Source organism: Coccidioides immitis (assembly GCF_000149335.2).
Source record: "Coccidioides immitis RS genomic scaffold supercont3.2, whole genome shotgun sequence".
Classification (NCBI taxonomy): domain Eukaryota; kingdom Fungi; phylum Ascomycota; class Eurotiomycetes; order Onygenales; family Onygenaceae; genus Coccidioides; species Coccidioides immitis.
Window position 1 is genome coordinate 2,040,408 of NW_004504309.1, and position 16,211 is coordinate 2,056,618.

The following is a 16,211-nucleotide window of genomic DNA, read 5'->3' on the forward strand; positions in this document are numbered from 1 at the left end:
TTTTGCTGATAGAGGACTGACGCATATCTACGGGCTTTCTGGGAGTACCTATGAGCCATCTCTGAAAATAACTTAAAAAAGGTCCTGGAATATTCAAATACCATCGCTGAACGAGGTTGATAAAATTTTGCCTTGGAAAGAAAAGTGTATTTAATCTTTTTGTCATCGATGACCCTCATGCAATGCCACGGATTTGATGGACGCAGGAGACTGAGGGAAAAAAAAAAAAAAAAAAAAAAAAAAGAAAAACCGGTGAAATCGTAAAGAACAAACTAATTAACTTAACCTAGAATCGAGGATCAATTGAATTGTGCAGAAAATCCGAGGAAATCAAGGTATTCGGCATCAAAGGCGTCAGTCATGGGCGAAGAAAATCGAGAACATTGCTCTGAAAGGCTTGCCGCTATCGCCTCAAAATATGTATATAGGGTATTTAAGGCATGGAGCGTAAAAGAAGAAAGGGACTGACTAATGGGCCGTTGATATGCGTCTCTTTTTAATTATAATTGACACCTCATGAATCCAGAAACGCCTGCCAGGTAATACTGTCAGCGCCAGGGGTAATGGGCAACATAACAAGGAGCATTAACAGCGAAAAGAAGTCGCAGGCGGGATATAAGCCGAGAGGAATAGGCAAAAGTGGAGGATTGCGGATAACGACCAAGACGTAGAGAGAGTGTGTGGGGGTACGATGGCTCGAGTGAAGGACGGGGACATGAATAAACCAAGTCGTTAGAAGCAAGAGAGGCTATGCAAATGATTTATCAAGCCGAAAATGCCACCGCGGAAGGGATGGAATTAGCTCCCAATTGGAAAAATTTTTCGGAGTCTGAGACGACTGCATCAATCACCAAAATGTGTAATAGCGATTTGGAATTACTGGGCGGTGTTTTTCTTCCACCGAAGTAACTCTGCAAGGCTAGCCAGACTGCAACCGTTCCGGAGGAACTCATGCTGAAGCAGCTCGTCTGACGACGCACGGCTGCGAACGTCGACGCATAAGCAAACGCTAAGGAAAGACTTGAGCTCTTTACTCAGTTTTTCCGGCTTCTTTAGACGTGGTGTTCCGTTGGTCGCAATCAGATACAGAGCTTTGAGAGGTTCCTCATTCAGATAGGGCGGTTCGGACTCAATCATTTCAATGGCCATGATACCGAGAGACCAGATATCGACTCGTGGCCCGTATTCCTTTTGCTTGACAACCTCTGGAGCCATCCAGTATGGTGTGCCCACCATTGTCGCACGTTTGCTCTTTGATTCAGTAAGCTTTGCGCAGAAACCAAAGTCGGCTAGGCAACTGTTGTTAGCACAGCGACAGCATATTACCAGACTTGAACATACTAATCTTCACATTTCCCACGCGGTCAAGCAAAACATTATCACTTTTGATGTCACGGTGGATGATTGATTGACTATGGAGGTGTGCCAATCCTTTGCAGGTCTGTGATTGTTGTCAGATCAATCAAAATTCAAAAGCAGGACTATGACTTACCTCATAGCAGATAGTTGCAATCTGATCTTCTTGGATGACATGATTGTTTTCAATCACATCAGTCAGAGGACCACCTTCCATGTACTCCATAACAACCCAAAGCTCATTGTTTTGCTCCTGCAGGAATGAATCCAAGAAGTTCACAATGTTCGGGTGTTGACTATCCTTCATCACAATGATCTCGTTAACAATGAGTTCCTTGCGCGGCTGACTCTTGAGATCCATTTGCTTAATGGCAACTTGTGCTCTTGGACCATGCGTGCGGTAAAGTTCACGAGCAATAGGGGACGTGGCAGTTTCCTTAATCCGCGCAACATATACAGAACCAGACGCGCCCTGACCGATTTTACGTTGCTTACTATATGATTCACTTGGATTATCCTTTGATACGACTTGTTTAAGTCTCTCCATAACTTCGCTTTCCGACATAGTCGACATGCGGACATCCTTGTGACGAGGCTCGGCTTTCTTGGTTAGAGCAGCTTCCGCTTGTCGAATGCCATCAGGGACAGCTTTAGTCTGGGCACCAGTTGTTTTATTTGCAATGTTAAGAGGCTTAACAGGCTGTACAGGAGCCGGAAGACGGCTTGGAGGTTGACCTGGTGTATTAAGATTCGGACGCTTCTCTGGAGCGTATCGATCAGATGTTGGTTGACGGGATGGGTCGGGTCGTGGCGCTGAACGGAGAGATCCTTGGCCATTAAGGGGCTCGGCGGCTCGAGATGTCGACGTGCCAGTTTTGGGGGTTGAGGGCGCAGGGCGTTGTGGAGTCATTTGCCGAAGCGACCCTGGAGCCTGTTGGCGACTACGATCAGTAGTAGGGATGTTAGGTGCAGGACGCGATGGGTTAAATCGATTGTTAGGCGTTTCAACTCGACCACCTCCATATCCACCTAATTCTTGCTGTGCAAGAGGTGGACGGGTCTTCGGAAGTGAGGCATTATATGCCTCTTGTTCTCGGCGATTCTGTTCCTCTTCACGCTGGCGTTGCATTTCTCGGATACGTCGAGCTTCCTCGTCCATGCGGCGTCTCTGCTCCGGGTCTGGCATCTCTTTCGAAACCTCCTGCTGATATGATGCATAAGCACGGTCGGCATCTGAGACCTTACGGTGCGAAACCGGAGAAGTATTTGATGACATTTCACCATACTGTCGCTGAGACTGGCTGGTGTCGCTCCGTTGCATGACCAGCCGCTGAGAAGGGGAAGAATGGCCTGATTGCATTGGACGTTGACTTGAAGGGTATCCAGGACCCATACCCTGATAATATTGCGGATTTTGCTCACGCCTTTTGATATCAGAGTAGAACTCAAGGACCTCAATAACAGCCTGAGGGTTCTTCTTGTAATCCTCCTTCGTAATAGCGGATGCCGTCAGAAGTTTCTCCCATTCCGCAGGAAGCCCAACGAACGCTCCAGTGTGAGGGTCAAATCCAACATGGACACGATGACTGAAATTGGTGGGGTTGCTGACACCACCCATACCAGGGCAGCGCTCATAGATCTTGTCAATCCATTCATAGATCTCGTCGTCACTTTTGACTTCGCAAGTAATCGTCTTGGTGGCTACGTCTCGGCTTGTAAGAGCCGCACGGTTATTAGCATCTTTCGGATTGGCAATTCGAGTAATCTCAAATGCCATCCGCGTATCCTCTGAACGAGTAACATTGGTAATGTTGTTCAGTTGGATAGACAGGACCACCTTGCCAGTCTCATTTTTCAAGAATTCGAGTTTAAATTCACGAAGGATTAGATAGCGTTGATTCCAGCTGGCTAAGAATTTATCCTCCTTACAGCGGACGTATCCCTCCTTTATTACAGCAACCCCGCCTTGGCCACTCTTTTGGCTCAAAGACAGTGTGCTAGAATTCGGAAATATGGACAAGGTGGGCGTGGACGGCGAGTTCAAGGACATCTGGCTAAAGCTGGTGGGAACGCTTGATACAGTGGACGCCGTGTTAATGCGGGGTCGGTCTGTGGGCGGGCGAGGAGCAGGACCAGGATTCATGAACTGGTCCCGGGAATAAACACTATAGATTTCAGTTAATCAGCATTGGTATCAGCAATTGACCTGCATGTTCTTTGCAAGGAGACGTAAAAGTCCAGGTAACTTTTGTGACCGGGTCTAAACAGTTTTGAGGGCAGGTTCCTCGGGAAAACAATGCGCAGATAGAGTGCAACTTACTTTTGAGATGCCATTTTCAGCAATAGACCGTGTTACTCATGTGCATGTCCAGAAAGGAGCTGTAGATATGAGTGTATCTAACACAAAGACTTTTCGAAGGAGGGGGTATGGATATTAAGGTAACTATATCGTGGTAGAGAGTCAGTCTACACTGCTTCGGCATTCATAACCAACGCGATACATAGACCCAAAAAGCCCCAGTTACGTAAGGCACACTGTCCAGACAAAGAGAAATAGATGTGCCATGATTAAGTATTCAAAATAAGTCTGACGTGCTGTTAGCTTACCTCAGGAATTCACTGCCTTGCTTGGGACTCAAGAGAGATAAAACAGGAACAAGGGGCAAAACCAGTGCCTGAGAGTTCATCCAAACAGGCAAATGACTAGCTCAAGCAACGCAGACGGTAGTGACTGGTTCAGCAACCAACTGCTTTCGAGGGATAGGCGTGGGGCGGACAAAGTGAGGGTCCAGCCATGAAGTGAGGCCGACAAAGTGAGATGGCAGGACAACAGATGGAGTGTGCGAATGAATTCCGATCAGGATATGAACAAGTGTCTGTGTTGCACAAGAATAAGGGCTGAAAGCTAGTGAGCGAGGGTTTGAAATGACAGAGGAGCAATCGGCGGTGAATTTGCGAATTTGATAAACCCCCTTTGTGGAGGCTGAAGGTGGATGTGGTTGGAGTTGGCTGTTCCTCTCGCGATTGCATGGGGGGGAGGGCGGACTAGTGGCGGCACACCCCGTCTAGCGTCAATCTGGCACTTGATACATCCCCAGCAGCAACATCTCAGTCCATTTATTTCTACTCTGCCGGAGTGCAAGGCAGCGGAGAGATTGTGCTGCATCGCAGGCTGTGCATCGCATCCAGCTGCATCCTATATGCGGTATCTTGTTAGATCCAATTTTTAGTGATCAAGGCCTTTGGAATCCAAGCCCTTTACGGAGTACTCCTGATCCTTTCCATCAACCTCCTGAAACCTAAATTGTTCTGCTCCCTGGACAGGACAAGGGGCTTCGAGATTATTATGTATCATTATTAATCAAGAGGGAAGAAAAAAAAAATCCTACTCGAGAAGAGGTGAAAGGGGGCCCCGAGGTTTGAGAAACCCTATGGGAGAAGTTAGGGGCGGAGATATATTTCCCATATGCTCTCCGAATCAATGCATAGATAAGGGTAGTTGGTAGGCTGAGTGGCGGGATCTATTTTGTTCGCACATCGTCTCCGGAATACGAAAGCCTACGGCCATGGCGGCACGATTTCTGATGGAGCACGCGCAGCTGAAACACAGTTATCCCCCCAAAATAAGCGACTCGGGCGAGTCCAACAAAAAGCCGTTTTTAAATAAATCTGGCAACTTCGAGATCTGGCCCGTTTCGAAATTCTCCAGCTCGAGAAAAATGGCAAAACAATCTGACTAGGTCCGGGGTAAGTTCAGGCTTGGGTATCAATATTACGCCAGCAAACTCGGGCGCACGCAGCCATATTTACAACATTCTGGCTTCAAGTTTCAAAAATAAGGGTCATCATGGCTCCGCGCCAAATGGATAATTGAACTTCAGAAGCCCGTTTAAGCCCCCAACCCACCCGTCAGATGCATCACCATCACCTATCGTCTTGCGCATCACGCATGGAATACCTCCATGCCAGGCGCCGTCGACAACTTTGATATCCTCGCCCCACACACGGATCTTCATCCCAATTCGAAGACCTTGCTTTACCAGAACACCGTCGATGCTAACATCCGCTTCACCGCCGCGATTCTTTTCGCTCAGGCGCAGAGTTACAGGTGTGCTAGAAGGAATCACCAACGGCCGGAAACTTAGGCTTCGCGGGCAGATGGGAGTCAGCAGTAAGGAGGGCACAAGAGGGTGAATGATACTGCCTCCTGAACTAAGACTGTAAGCCGTACTCCCAGTGGGAGTAGATATGATCATTCCGTCCGCAACAGCTTCAGTGAGGAATCGACCACCAACATAAACTTCAACAATCGCAAGATGCGGTTGCTTACCACGATGAATCACTACTTCATTCATCGCGTACACCCCAGCATCATCATCCGCGGGGGATGACATAGTCACACCGTTGTTATACACCGGCTTTCCATCTGGCGTGAATAGGCCAACCCTTATTCTACTTCTCACTAGGATCCGTGCGCTTCTGCTTAATCCCATAGACATGCCACGAAGAGTGGACCAATCTCGCGGCATGTTGTCGGTCGCCTTTTCGTTGTTGTCCTTTGATGGACTCCCAAGCACTGCTGCACGCTCTCCCAAACCAGACCCCGACATGTACACCTCTCGGAAGGCGCTTTTATATTCTGAAAATTCCCACTCCCCGAGGAAACCCAAGGTGCCCATACTAAATGACAGAATCGGAGGAACCGTTTTGGACGTGGCGAAAAAGGACGAAGCCCGCAAAATTGTGCCATCACCGCCTAGAGTAACCATCAAATCCACCTTCTCGGGGAGAATGTCCGTAGATGTTGTGTTGGCATACACTGGGAACGGCAAGGCATCGTGGATTTCGTTGGCAGTGTCTCGCTCTAAGAGGATGGAAGCTGGAGGATAAGTGGACTTGATATAACTGAATCTCAGTTAATATAACTCGCCTGGCAAGCTGGAGGGTGGGGGAATACGGACTTTGCAAACTCAATCACAGATTGAGTCACGGCCGGGGCCCCTTTCTTGCGTACCAGGAGAATATTTCGTGGCGGCACAGGCCATTGCAGTGCAAGGAGGTCGCTTCCTTTGGATTCTATATGATATCGATTAAGTCAGTATGGTTAACAAGCATAGCTCGGATTCTTTCTTAGAATTCTAACGCACACCTTGATAGCGCGGGAATATGCGGTCCGGTAGGGTGCTGATATCTTCGATTTGTCGTAACCGCGGAGTGGAGGAGAATCTGCGATACTTGATGGCTCTCCCCAATAGAGCCACTACCTGCTTTTGAAAATGACCTTTTACCAACAGCATCGTGGCTTTAGCTAAGACCAAAGTAGAAATAATGCAAAATAACAATCAGGTGGTCGAAATCTAGTGGTCAATTCGAGATGAGTCGGTAATATCGATTTTGCTGGAAAAGCAGATCCCACCTACTGATCTTGCTGGCCATCAGCATTCCTGAAACCGTCCTCAAATTGCTTCTGTAAACACCCAGCGGGGTTCAGGTCAAGTACACAGTAACTATCCTGCAGGGTTGCAGATCGAGGCGCTTCCCAGCATAAGGTCAGGAAACCGGTCGGAAGCGGGGGTCAGGGCGCATGGTTACAAATCGGCAAAGCAATCCAAGATCGATTAAACGGCGCTTGCAGCCAGGAAGCAGTCTCTCCGTAGCTAGTATGGGCTTCCCGTCCACACACAGCTTTAAAAATTCGTCGCACACGCACGCGACCCGACCGTGAACTCGATGCCAAGCCGTTGGGATTTGCTCTGTGGACGGGTTCACAATGTGGTCACATGGTCTGACGTATCAGGACCTGAGTGGAACAAAGCTGCATCGCGATTTGCTGAAGCTCCAATGCAGCTTAAGCGACAGAACAAGAATGACGAGCAGCCCCAGGCTCCCACGCAACGTTCCCAATATTACCCCGGTTCTATCCCCGGGCCCATGGAGCTTTCTGTCTCTTGACGCCGGCTGTTCCCTCTGACTAGCCCTTCTGAATCGCTGATCCTCTCCTGCCATCCCCCTCTGGAGATCTTCCTATAGGCAGCACTGTTACACCGCCATACGCACGTCACCTCCGTGTGGAGTGGAAATAAAGGAGACGAGAAAAGCTGTTGAACTCCCAGGTGTGGTTTCACATCTCGATCCTACGTTAGGAGAGCCCAGCCGCTGGTTTCTCTCTGGTGTCAAAAGTTTGACGTTCTCAACAGAGCGGCCTAAGAGCCAGCCGCCTCGGGAAAGGAGGATCACATTGGAACGTGGCATCTGATTCCGGCCTTCGTAAAGCACAAAGTGATCTCATGTCGTCCAACGGTCCGGTACAACGCAAGCCGCCAGCACCAGAGCTGGCGTCTGACTCGACATCATACCGAGGAGACACAGGTCGACACAAATACGCCCGTCCCGAAGGGAATTATGGGTTGTTTCTCCAGATAGTTCGCAGCTTGCTGATCGTAACATGGTTCAATTGCTGCTGCATTTCTATCGTTGCAACTCAAGCTATAGGTCTGCCACTTTACCTCGTCAACAAGCGGTGGTTTTATTCGTACATGGCGATGACGAAGCGATTCTTTGGCATCACAATTACCGCACTCACACAATGGTCGAGTCCGACGCCAGTTCGAATCAGTGGAGATAGCAGCATGCAAGGCCAATTCAGCCTCCGAAATGATGGAACGGTAGTTACAAAATTCCCGGAGCGACTTGTCTTGATCGCGAACCATCAAGTCTACACAGACTGGCTTTACCTATGGTGGGTATCATACACGAGCAATATGCACGGATATATATATATTATCTTGAAAGAATCTCTCAAGTATATCCCCTTTATCGGACAGGGAATGATGCTGTACGGTTTCATTTTCATGGCACGCAAATGGATTGAGGATAAGCCACGATTGCAGCATCGCTTGCAGAAATTGAAAACCAGCCATGGAAAGTCTCCCGATGGCTTACCGGTCTTCGACCCCATGTGGCTGCTTATCTACCCCGAAGGCACGAACCTATCTCGAAACACCAAAAGACGAAGCGATGCATATTGCGAGAAGCAAGGAATTGCTCCGCGTAAACACACGCTGCTCCCCCGTTCCACTGGGTTGTTCTTTTGTCTCCAGAAGCTCAGAGGAACTGTCGATTATGTGTACGACTGCACGGTTGGTTACGAGGGTCCACCGTAAGTAGTGTCTTTGACCCCCCGTGAGTTTAAAGAAAAGATTGTTGACAAAGCAGATAGGAAAGGCAGCTATGCAGAATCCTACTTCACTCTTCGTTCTACGTATCTGCGGGGACGACCTCCGAAGGCTGTGAATTTCTATTGGCGGCGTTTTGCTATTCTAGATATTCCACTCAACGACCAGAAGGAGTTCGAGGATTGGATTTATAAGAGATGGGGAGAGAAGGATCAGCTACTTGAACGGTTTGCCGAAACCGGCCGATTCCCGCCATTCGAACCCGAAACCACCTCCAGTACAGGATTTAAAGAGGAGAGGAACCAGGCGACAGGCAGTGCTAATGATGGCTATATCGAAAGCGAAATTAGGCTCAGACATTGGAGTGAAGCCGGCAGAGTCTTTACAATTCTTATCACATTGGGCTTAGTTCTTAAGTTCCTTCCACAAATTTGGAATTAGGAATTCGGGGGCTTTTGGTTTTTCTGCTTTTTAGGGGCGGCTTGCTTGGTTAGAAATTTTGGAATTTTGACCGACTATTTCGGGTAACTCCTTCGGTGTTGAGCTGCATACTCCGTAGAGCTAATCAATAATTCCTGCATTTAGATGAACTACATGATAGCGAGTGCTAATGGCAGGTTAGATGCCAGAAGTCTACCGCTAGCTATACGAATGACAAATGATTAAGGCACACTCTTCCATGAACAAGGACAAATTCTAGGCTAGCCTACAGGGGGTATAATCCTTTGCAGAGGGATTAGAATCTTATTTCCAAATTGCACACATTTCATACAGTCCGTATTCGGTTGCGACCTCACCCGAAAGAGATTTATCACGTGACCATACTTTCATGGGCCCACCAGCCACAAAGATAGGGCTTGTAAATGTGGCTGGTGTGGCTTAATCAGCCCCGTTGCAAGCATCGCCAATGCTCGATCGGGAGAACCTGACATTTCTCGCACTCGGAGCGTGACGAAGCTCGCCGGTCCCTCTCTTGCGCAAACTCTTTTCTCCCATTCCAGTGGCGTTCTGATTGCCCTACCGCGCCCTATACTAGCAGGCAAATCCCATATTGAATGGTTGCGTGGTGATGGTGATCTGATTTCCGTCGGTGGGTCTTCACCAATTCTCCGTGTTCACAGCTCCCCGGCTTGCGCACCACTATGGCATCTTTTCAAAATGGCTATGTGAACGGCTCTACCGTCGCGCTGGACAATGCAGCTAATGCGCCGCCCGCAAATCTTCGCTTCTCCGACATCCCTTCTGCCATCGATATCCCGGCATCCTCCTTTGACACCGAAGTCGAAATTAGCCTTGAAGAACTCCCCGAAGATCCCACCGAGCTCTGTACTCTCCTTGACAATGAGCAGGCCACAAAGAATTTTTGGGTGATAATCTCTCTTGCTTATGCTAAGCACAATCAACTTGATCTCGCTATCGAGATCCTCAATCGTGGGATTGCGTCTCTATCTCATGGCGCGTCGGTGGAGAAGCTCGGCTTGCTGAACTGGATCTGTTGGTTATACTTGCTCAAGAGCAGGCAGGCTCCGAGAGTCGCTCCGGAAGGACAGTTGCTGTCCGAAGCGAGAACAAAAGATTACTATCTTCAAGCCGCAACCGCTACCCTCAATGAAGCCACTCGGATGAACCCGGCTTTCCCACCGCTCTTCCTCGCGCGAGGTGTCCTTTCTCTCCTCCGTGCATCTTTACAGCCTCCAGCAAAGCCGATCAGACCCGGCACTGTCGACACCTCCGAGAGAGTAGAATCTCTGCGACAAGCGTTGAAATGTTTCGATGAATCCTCCAAGGCTTTCGGGAATAGAAATGTCATGGCTATACTGGGTCGAGCAAGAGCCCAGTACATGTTAGGACGCTATGCTGAAGCTCTGGAAGGGTATCAGGATGTCCTGATGAAAATGCCAAACATGACAGATCCTGATCCGCGAATCGGTATCGGTTGCTGCCTGTGGCAGCTTGATTTTAAGGACCAGGCTAAAGCAGCTTGGAACCGCGCCCTTGCTCTGGTATAACGCTCTCTTCTTCTCCAAGTTAAATTTTATCTAACTTCTTCTAGAATCCCAACTCCAAAGTTGCAAACATCCTCCTCGCTGCGTATTACCTTTACGATAGCTCTCGTCACGCAACAACCGATCCTGCCTTTGGGTCCTTATACAAGCTTGCCATGACTCAATACACCCAAAAAGCGTTCAAACTTGATAAGGAATACCCATTGACTTGCGCTATGTTCGGCGGCTATTTCCTCCTCCGCAGGCATTTTCCGACGGTTGAGGCACTTGCAAGGAAAGCCATTGAGCTCACTGATGTCAATGCCATTGCTAGTGATGGTTGGTATTTGCTCGCACGTAAAGAACATGAAGAGGGCGATCCGTCGAAGGCGCAGGAATACTACAATCGATCCGACCAGGCAAGAGGCGGTTCGGATAAAGGATATCTCCCCGCTAAGTTCGGAGCTGTGCAGATGCAGATCAAGGCACATGACAAAGATGGGGCAAAATTTCGGCTTGAAAAGATATTCCAGCAGAAGAAAAACCCGGAAGCGATGACGCTGCTAGGCTCTCTTTATGCTGAAGAAATATTTGAAGCCCTGGCTAGCGGTAATAAAGAAGATAAATCCACCGAAATTAAGAAGGCCATTGGTCTCCTTGAAGCTGTACGCGCCTCGTGGAAGGATGAGAAGAAGAAAATATCTCCGGATATATCCGTACTGCTCTACCTTGCTCGCTTGTATGAGACCAGCGCTCCGGAGAAGAGCATGCAATGCCTTTCTCAGATTGAACAGATACAACTTGCCCAAATTCCACAAGAGGATAGACCGGATAATGTTGAAGATGAAGAAACGATGACCAACATCCTCCGAGAACGTTTGGCTCCTCAGCTACTCAACAACATGGGCTGCTTCTTCTATCAGGCCGATAAAATTGAACAAGCTCGAAATATGTTCCAAACAGCTCTCAACGCCTGTGTGAAAACACAGGAGAAAGATGATGGAACCGATACGGATGCGCTTGTTACAACGATCAGTTACAATCTCGGGCGTACGTACGAAACTGCGGGAATGCCAGAAGAAGCCGAGAAAGTATACAAAGGACTTTTGGAAAGGCATAGTGACTACACCGAAGCTAATGCCCGTCTCACGTACATGGCACTCCGTCAGAGCCCAACTGATGAAGGGCCAAAGAAGATGGCAAAGCTGTACGAAGCAGAAGCTACCAACTTGGAAGTCCGCGCCCTTTTTGGATGGTATCTCAATAAATCAAAACGTCGAACTGCCAATATCGCGGAAGATCATGAGCAGCGACATCATAAACATACTCTTCAAGGTTATGACAAACACGATCGATACTCCTTGACCGCTATGGGTAACATACACCTAATGGTGGCTCGAGACATGAGACGGGATGGAGAGCAAGATCGAGAAAAGCGTCGGAAGGTATACGAACGAGCCGTTGAATTTTTCGATAAAGCCCTTCAACTAGACCCGAAGAATGCATATGCCGCCCAAGGAATTGCAATTGCATTGGTTGATGACAGAAAAGATTATGCATCAGCGGTTCAAGTATTTTCCAAAGTTCGAGATTCTATACGGGACGCAAGTGTTTACCTGAACTTGGGACACGTCTTTGCAGAACTAAGGCAATTCTCCAAGTCTATTGAAAACGTAAGGATCCGTTCACAAATATCGCGGTGTGGCGCTAGCTAACCTACAAGCAGTATGAGATTGCTCTCTCAAAAGATAGGGCCAAGGATCCACAGATTCTCTCTTGCCTTGGCCGCGTATGGTTCCTGAAAGGCAAACAAGAGCGAAGCATCACTTCGATGAGGACCGCTTTGGAGTATGCGGAACGTGCTCGCGCCGTGGCCCCCGAACAGAAGCATCTTGACTTCAACATTGCTTTCGTCCAAAACGAAATTGCTCATCTCGCCTCGAATCTTCCGGAGACGCAAAAGACGTCCCAGGAGATCGAAGAAGCCCTGAGCGGACTTGACGAAGCCGTGGTGACATTTGAAAAAATTGCAAAGGCACCGAATCCACCTTATCCGCCTATCTCACTTGAACAGCGAGCGAACATGATCAGAAACACAACAATCAATCAACTTCAGCGTGCTTTACAAAGCCAGAAAGAGTATGAAGAAAAGAATGCCGCCAAGTTGCAACAAGCTCGGGAGGCCCGTGACGCTGAACAGAGACGACGAGAAGAAAAACGGCGTAAGGCCGAGGAGGCCGAAGCGGAAAGGAAGCGCCAGATTGCGGAAGAGAGACAGCAGATGGTCGAAGAGGCCCAGCGGCTTGCTGCTATTCGGGCTGAAGAAGAGAAGGCAAGAGAAGCTGCTGAGTACACTACTGACTCCGAGACGGGAGACAGGGTTAAAAGGAAGAAGGCTTCTGGTGGCAAGCGAAAAAAGAAAGGAGAAGATGGAGAACGAGAAACGTCGAGGAAGTCCAGAGCTAAGAGCGCAGCTAGCTCACGCACACCTGCCACTTCCGATGCCGAAGACCAGCCCGCTCCAAGAAAGCGAAGACGTTTGGAAAGAAGAGCGACGGCCAAGTCAAGTAAATACAAGAGCAGCGAGATTGTTGTTGAGTCTGAAAGCGACGAAGAGACAGGCGCTCCAGCTAGCAACGGTAGCCCGCCAACTGCAGACGAACGAGATGAGAGGATGCGTGACACCGGCCACCTCGATGAAGACGACGAAGATACCCTGGTGTCGCGTCGGCGTAAGAAGGTCAATTTACGGATAGAAGATGATGAGGATGAGGACGAGGGAGAGCACGACGACTTATTCGATGAGAAGCCGGGAAGCGAAGGGGAAGAAGCCAAGGCAGGTGATGATATCGGTGTAGATGCCGAAATGAAGGACGCAGAAGACGAGGAATGAGCCTTTCACTTTACTTCAAATGAGGCCATTTCCAGTCCTTCATCGCTATTCGCTGATATCTTTATGTCCACTTTGCGATATTTCTTTTTTTATGAACCTTCGATTTACTCTTGTCTGGACTCTTATTTCCCCCTTTAGCTCTCTCCCGGGTGCAGGACAAAACATGGACAGGCGTTTCATTCTTTGTCTTTTAGCAGCAGTATTTCTTGTATCTGGTCTACATGTAGTGTACACTTATGGCTAATTAAGAAGAATGACATTTACTGCTTTTGCGTAGAACCATTTTGGCCTGTAGCTCCGTACGTATTTAACTCGATGCGTCGCTGATCGTCGGGGGCGTCGATGTTGCCTCGCCTCAATGGGCAGATCCCGATTCTCGTCCCCGCAAGACGTTTAGCCGAAAATTCGGTTCAATATTCCGATAGTATTCGTGCCGAATAGCCCACGCAAACGAGGATGGAAATTTGTGCTAGCCGTGAACGTCACAGAGGGTACAATGTCGCTTTCAAACCCCACGTCACTCGCTGATGAATCCAACTGAACTCATTCCTTCGCAGATCCAACTCCCCGTGGCTAGATTCACAGTCAACTGATCTCCTGGGACCATATAGAAGATGACCCCAGCACCAGCTACGCCAGTCGTCCACGTTGACAAGTCCCACGCGGCCAAGGACGCTCCCTATGCTCTCTCGCTCGCCCGCTCCCCCGTCCCTCGCTTCGTAGCCTTCGATGCCCGCTTCATCCGTGACATCATTGGCCCGGAGACAGACTCACCGCAGCTCACCCTCATCGAGAAGCGCAGCTATCAATTCGCCCACGAAGCAGGTGTCTACATCAAGCCCACAAACTCGGTCTACTTCACCGCCAATTTCCAAACATGCGACCCGATCGAGCTCTACGCAATCAATTGCGACACGCATGAGATCTCCAAGCTCGACTACCCGGACGTCGTCCAGGCCAACGGGGCGTGTAACTTCGATGACAAGGTCCTGTACTGCGCGCAGGGGGATCTCTCGCGTCCATCGGGACTGGTGCTCGTCGATCCCGTGACGGGCCGGGCAGAGATGCTGATCAACAATTTCCAAGGACGGCATTTTAATTCTGTCAATGATGTCGTGGTGCATCATGGCACCGGTGATATCTGGTTCACCGATCCCACGTACGGATATGCGCAGGCCTTTCGGCCATCGCCAGAGTTGCCTGCGCAGGTGTACAGATTCCGTCCCTCAACGGGAGAGTGTGTGGTAGTAGCCGATGGGTTTGAAATGTGCAACGGGCTCTGCTTCAGTCCCGACTACTCGAGGATGTACATTACGGACACCGGTGCTATTCAGGCTCATAATGGGCCCGGTGATGGACATCAACTTTTTGCCGATCCGAGGAAACCTGCAAGTATCTATGTGTATGATGTGGTTGATGACGGGACGCGCTTGGGCCACAGGCGGACATTTGCGTACTGTGACACAGGCGTCCCTGACGGCATTAAGTGTGATGAAAATGGGTATGTTTATTCTGGCTGCGGAGACGGTGTACACGTTTGGGACTCCCAGGGTATACTCCTGGGCAAAATCATTGTAGGTGGGATTACAGCGAATTTCAACTTCGTTAGGGGGGGTATCTGGATGTTTGCCGAAGAGGAGTTGTGGTTCTGTAAGCTAAAAGCAAAAGGGGCGCTTGTGGATATAGAATGCTGAAAGTGCTTCTCATCATATAATTCCTGGTTCTTCCTTTCCCGAGAGAGAGGATCCTGAAAGTTGAAGTTGCTGTGAAACATAGACAGACTACCCACGGATACCTAGCCTCAATAGACTTAAAGTATCGATACTCGTCGCGAATATTTCTTATGGACATAATGTAAGAGTCGCTTTGCAGACAGGGGCCGTATACTGCCGCAAGTCAAAAGGGCAGTACACAAGTCGACTGCAGCGTTGGTCACGACTACATTCCACCTGGTGTAGTCCACGGAAACGCCGTTGTGAAACCTCAGGTCCAGCCGCAGCTATTTAACTAAATATCATTCAGCCCTCGATCTCCACTGAAGTCGATGGAAAATTCGATGAAGTGCCAACACCGGCATATTTACCTAAACGGTGTTGGGTAGATAACAACCTAACAACTCGGTCAGGATGGGACTGGGCAAAAGGTATTTTCTAATTGTCCGGTCGAGTCAACAGCTCAGCCCCGTCGTGTCCACGGCTGATGGCCTATGGTAAGGTCCGCCAGGTAATATTCAAATAACGGACCCTGTGCAACAAGAGCGAAAGTCCTTCCAGATTGCCATCACAGATGCTATCTCACCCAGGTGTACACAGCATTACTCGACGAGTCCCACCCAAGTAATTGGCCAGGCAGCCGTGAATTTGCATTCTACTGGATTGGAATATCCCCTGTCCACCTGAAAATATATTTGGTAACGATGCGATTCGCGAAAGCAACGAGATTTCTGGTAACACCGACTCGGACGGCTAGGGACACTGGTACTCTAGAATGTGACGGAGTCACCGAGCGTTGCGAGGCCGTAATCCTTCGCCCTCATTTTACTTCACTGCTGCTTGTAAAGTGCAAGCTTGCAGAGGAAGGACAGTTACACGGTCATTGATGATTCAACTGAAACGCTCATGGGTGTAATCTGTAAATGGGTTGCAAAAAGGGATAACTATTCGAAATCATCTCGCGCGACCGGAGATTCCTCCAGCACGCTACCTCGTCCTGGGAGGCCATCCACCTTGCAAGGCCACAAGGGCTGGGGAAAAAAAAAAAAAAAAGGAAATCAAACCGGAAATGTACGGAATATTTCTATCG

At 49.0% G+C, this 16,211-nt stretch overlaps 5 protein-coding genes across 5 annotated transcripts; 3 read left to right on the forward strand and 2 right to left on the reverse strand.

Annotated features, from left to right (window-relative positions):
- Positions 1-29: 29 nt before the first annotated feature.
- Positions 30-4,335, reverse strand: CIMG_06227 (STE/STE20/PAKA protein kinase). The gene is made up of 5 exons (XM_001242330.2): positions 3,964-4,335; positions 3,677-3,799; positions 1,493-3,521; positions 1,342-1,441; positions 30-1,289 (listed from the first exon to the last, which is right to left on the reverse strand). Exons 2-5 carry the CDS (start codon positions 3,688-3,690, stop codon positions 877-879), a joined length of 2,556 nt encoding a protein of 851 aa, XP_001242331.2. The 5' UTR covers positions 3,691-3,799; positions 3,964-4,335; the 3' UTR covers positions 30-876.
- Positions 4,336-5,097: 762 nt separating this feature from the next.
- On the reverse strand, positions 5,098-7,054 carry CIMG_06228 (poly(p)/ATP NAD kinase). The gene is made up of 4 exons (XM_001242331.2): positions 6,857-7,054; positions 6,506-6,775; positions 6,318-6,432; positions 5,098-6,261 (listed from the first exon to the last, which is right to left on the reverse strand). The coding sequence occupies exons 2-4, from the start codon at positions 6,651-6,653 to the stop codon at positions 5,202-5,204; spliced, it is 1,323 nt and encodes a 440-aa protein (XP_001242332.2). The 5' UTR covers positions 6,654-6,775; positions 6,857-7,054; the 3' UTR covers positions 5,098-5,201.
- Positions 7,055-7,220: 166 nt separating this feature from the next.
- Positions 7,221-9,029, forward strand: CIMG_06229 (acyltransferase). The gene is made up of 2 exons (XM_001242332.2): positions 7,221-8,515; positions 8,576-9,029. Exons 1-2 carry the CDS (start codon positions 7,644-7,646, stop codon positions 8,970-8,972), a joined length of 1,269 nt encoding a protein of 422 aa, XP_001242333.1. The 5' UTR covers positions 7,221-7,643; the 3' UTR covers positions 8,973-9,029.
- A 454-nt stretch (positions 9,030-9,483) lies between these two features.
- On the forward strand, positions 9,484-13,688 carry CIMG_06230 (RNA polymerase-associated protein CTR9). Its single transcript, XM_001242333.2, has 3 exons — positions 9,484-10,534; positions 10,585-12,189; positions 12,243-13,688. Exons 1-3 carry the CDS (start codon positions 9,674-9,676, stop codon positions 13,407-13,409), a joined length of 3,633 nt encoding a protein of 1,210 aa, XP_001242334.1. The 5' UTR covers positions 9,484-9,673; the 3' UTR covers positions 13,410-13,688.
- Positions 13,689-13,860: 172 nt separating this feature from the next.
- On the forward strand, positions 13,861-15,236 carry CIMG_06231 (gluconolactonase). The gene has a single exon (XM_001242334.2). The coding sequence runs from the start codon at positions 14,024-14,026 to the stop codon at positions 15,101-15,103; it is 1,080 nt and encodes a 359-aa protein (XP_001242335.2). The 5' UTR covers positions 13,861-14,023; the 3' UTR covers positions 15,104-15,236.
- Positions 15,237-16,211: the final 975 nt, after the last annotated feature.

Coding starts and splice junctions, on each gene's coding strand:
- CIMG_06229 (XM_001242332.2), top strand. CDS start 7,644: ATGTCGTCCAACGGTCCGGTACAACGCAAGCCGCCAGCACCAGAGCTG. Junction 8,516..8,575: donor GTTGGTTACGAGGGTCCACC/GTAAGTAGTGTC, acceptor CAAAGCAGATAG/GAAAGGCAGCTATGCAGAAT.
- CIMG_06230 (XM_001242333.2), top strand. CDS start 9,674: ATGGCATCTTTTCAAAATGGCTATGTGAACGGCTCTACCGTCGCGCTG. Junction 10,535..10,584: donor GGAACCGCGCCCTTGCTCTG/GTATAACGCTCT, acceptor AACTTCTTCTAG/AATCCCAACTCCAAAGTTGC. Junction 12,190..12,242: donor TCTCCAAGTCTATTGAAAAC/GTAAGGATCCGT, acceptor ACCTACAAGCAG/TATGAGATTGCTCTCTCAAA.
- CIMG_06228 (XM_001242331.2), bottom strand. CDS start 6,653: ATGCTGTTGGTAAAAGGTCATTTTCAAAAGCAGGTAGTGGCTCTATTG. Junction 6,433..6,505: donor CATATTCCCGCGCTATCAAG/GTGTGCGTTAGA, acceptor GATATCATATAG/AATCCAAAGGAAGCGACCTC. Junction 6,262..6,317: donor TCTGTGATTGAGTTTGCAAA/GTCCGTATTCCC, acceptor ACTGAGATTCAG/TTATATCAAGTCCACTTATC.
- CIMG_06227 (XM_001242330.2), bottom strand. Junction 1,442..1,492: donor TTGCAACTATCTGCTATGAG/GTAAGTCATAGT, acceptor CAACAATCACAG/ACCTGCAAAGGATTGGCACA. Junction 1,290..1,341: donor CGTGGGAAATGTGAAGATTA/GTATGTTCAAGT, acceptor ACAGTTGCCTAG/CCGACTTTGGTTTCTGCGCA.
- CIMG_06231 (XM_001242334.2), top strand. CDS start 14,024: ATGACCCCAGCACCAGCTACGCCAGTCGTCCACGTTGACAAGTCCCAC.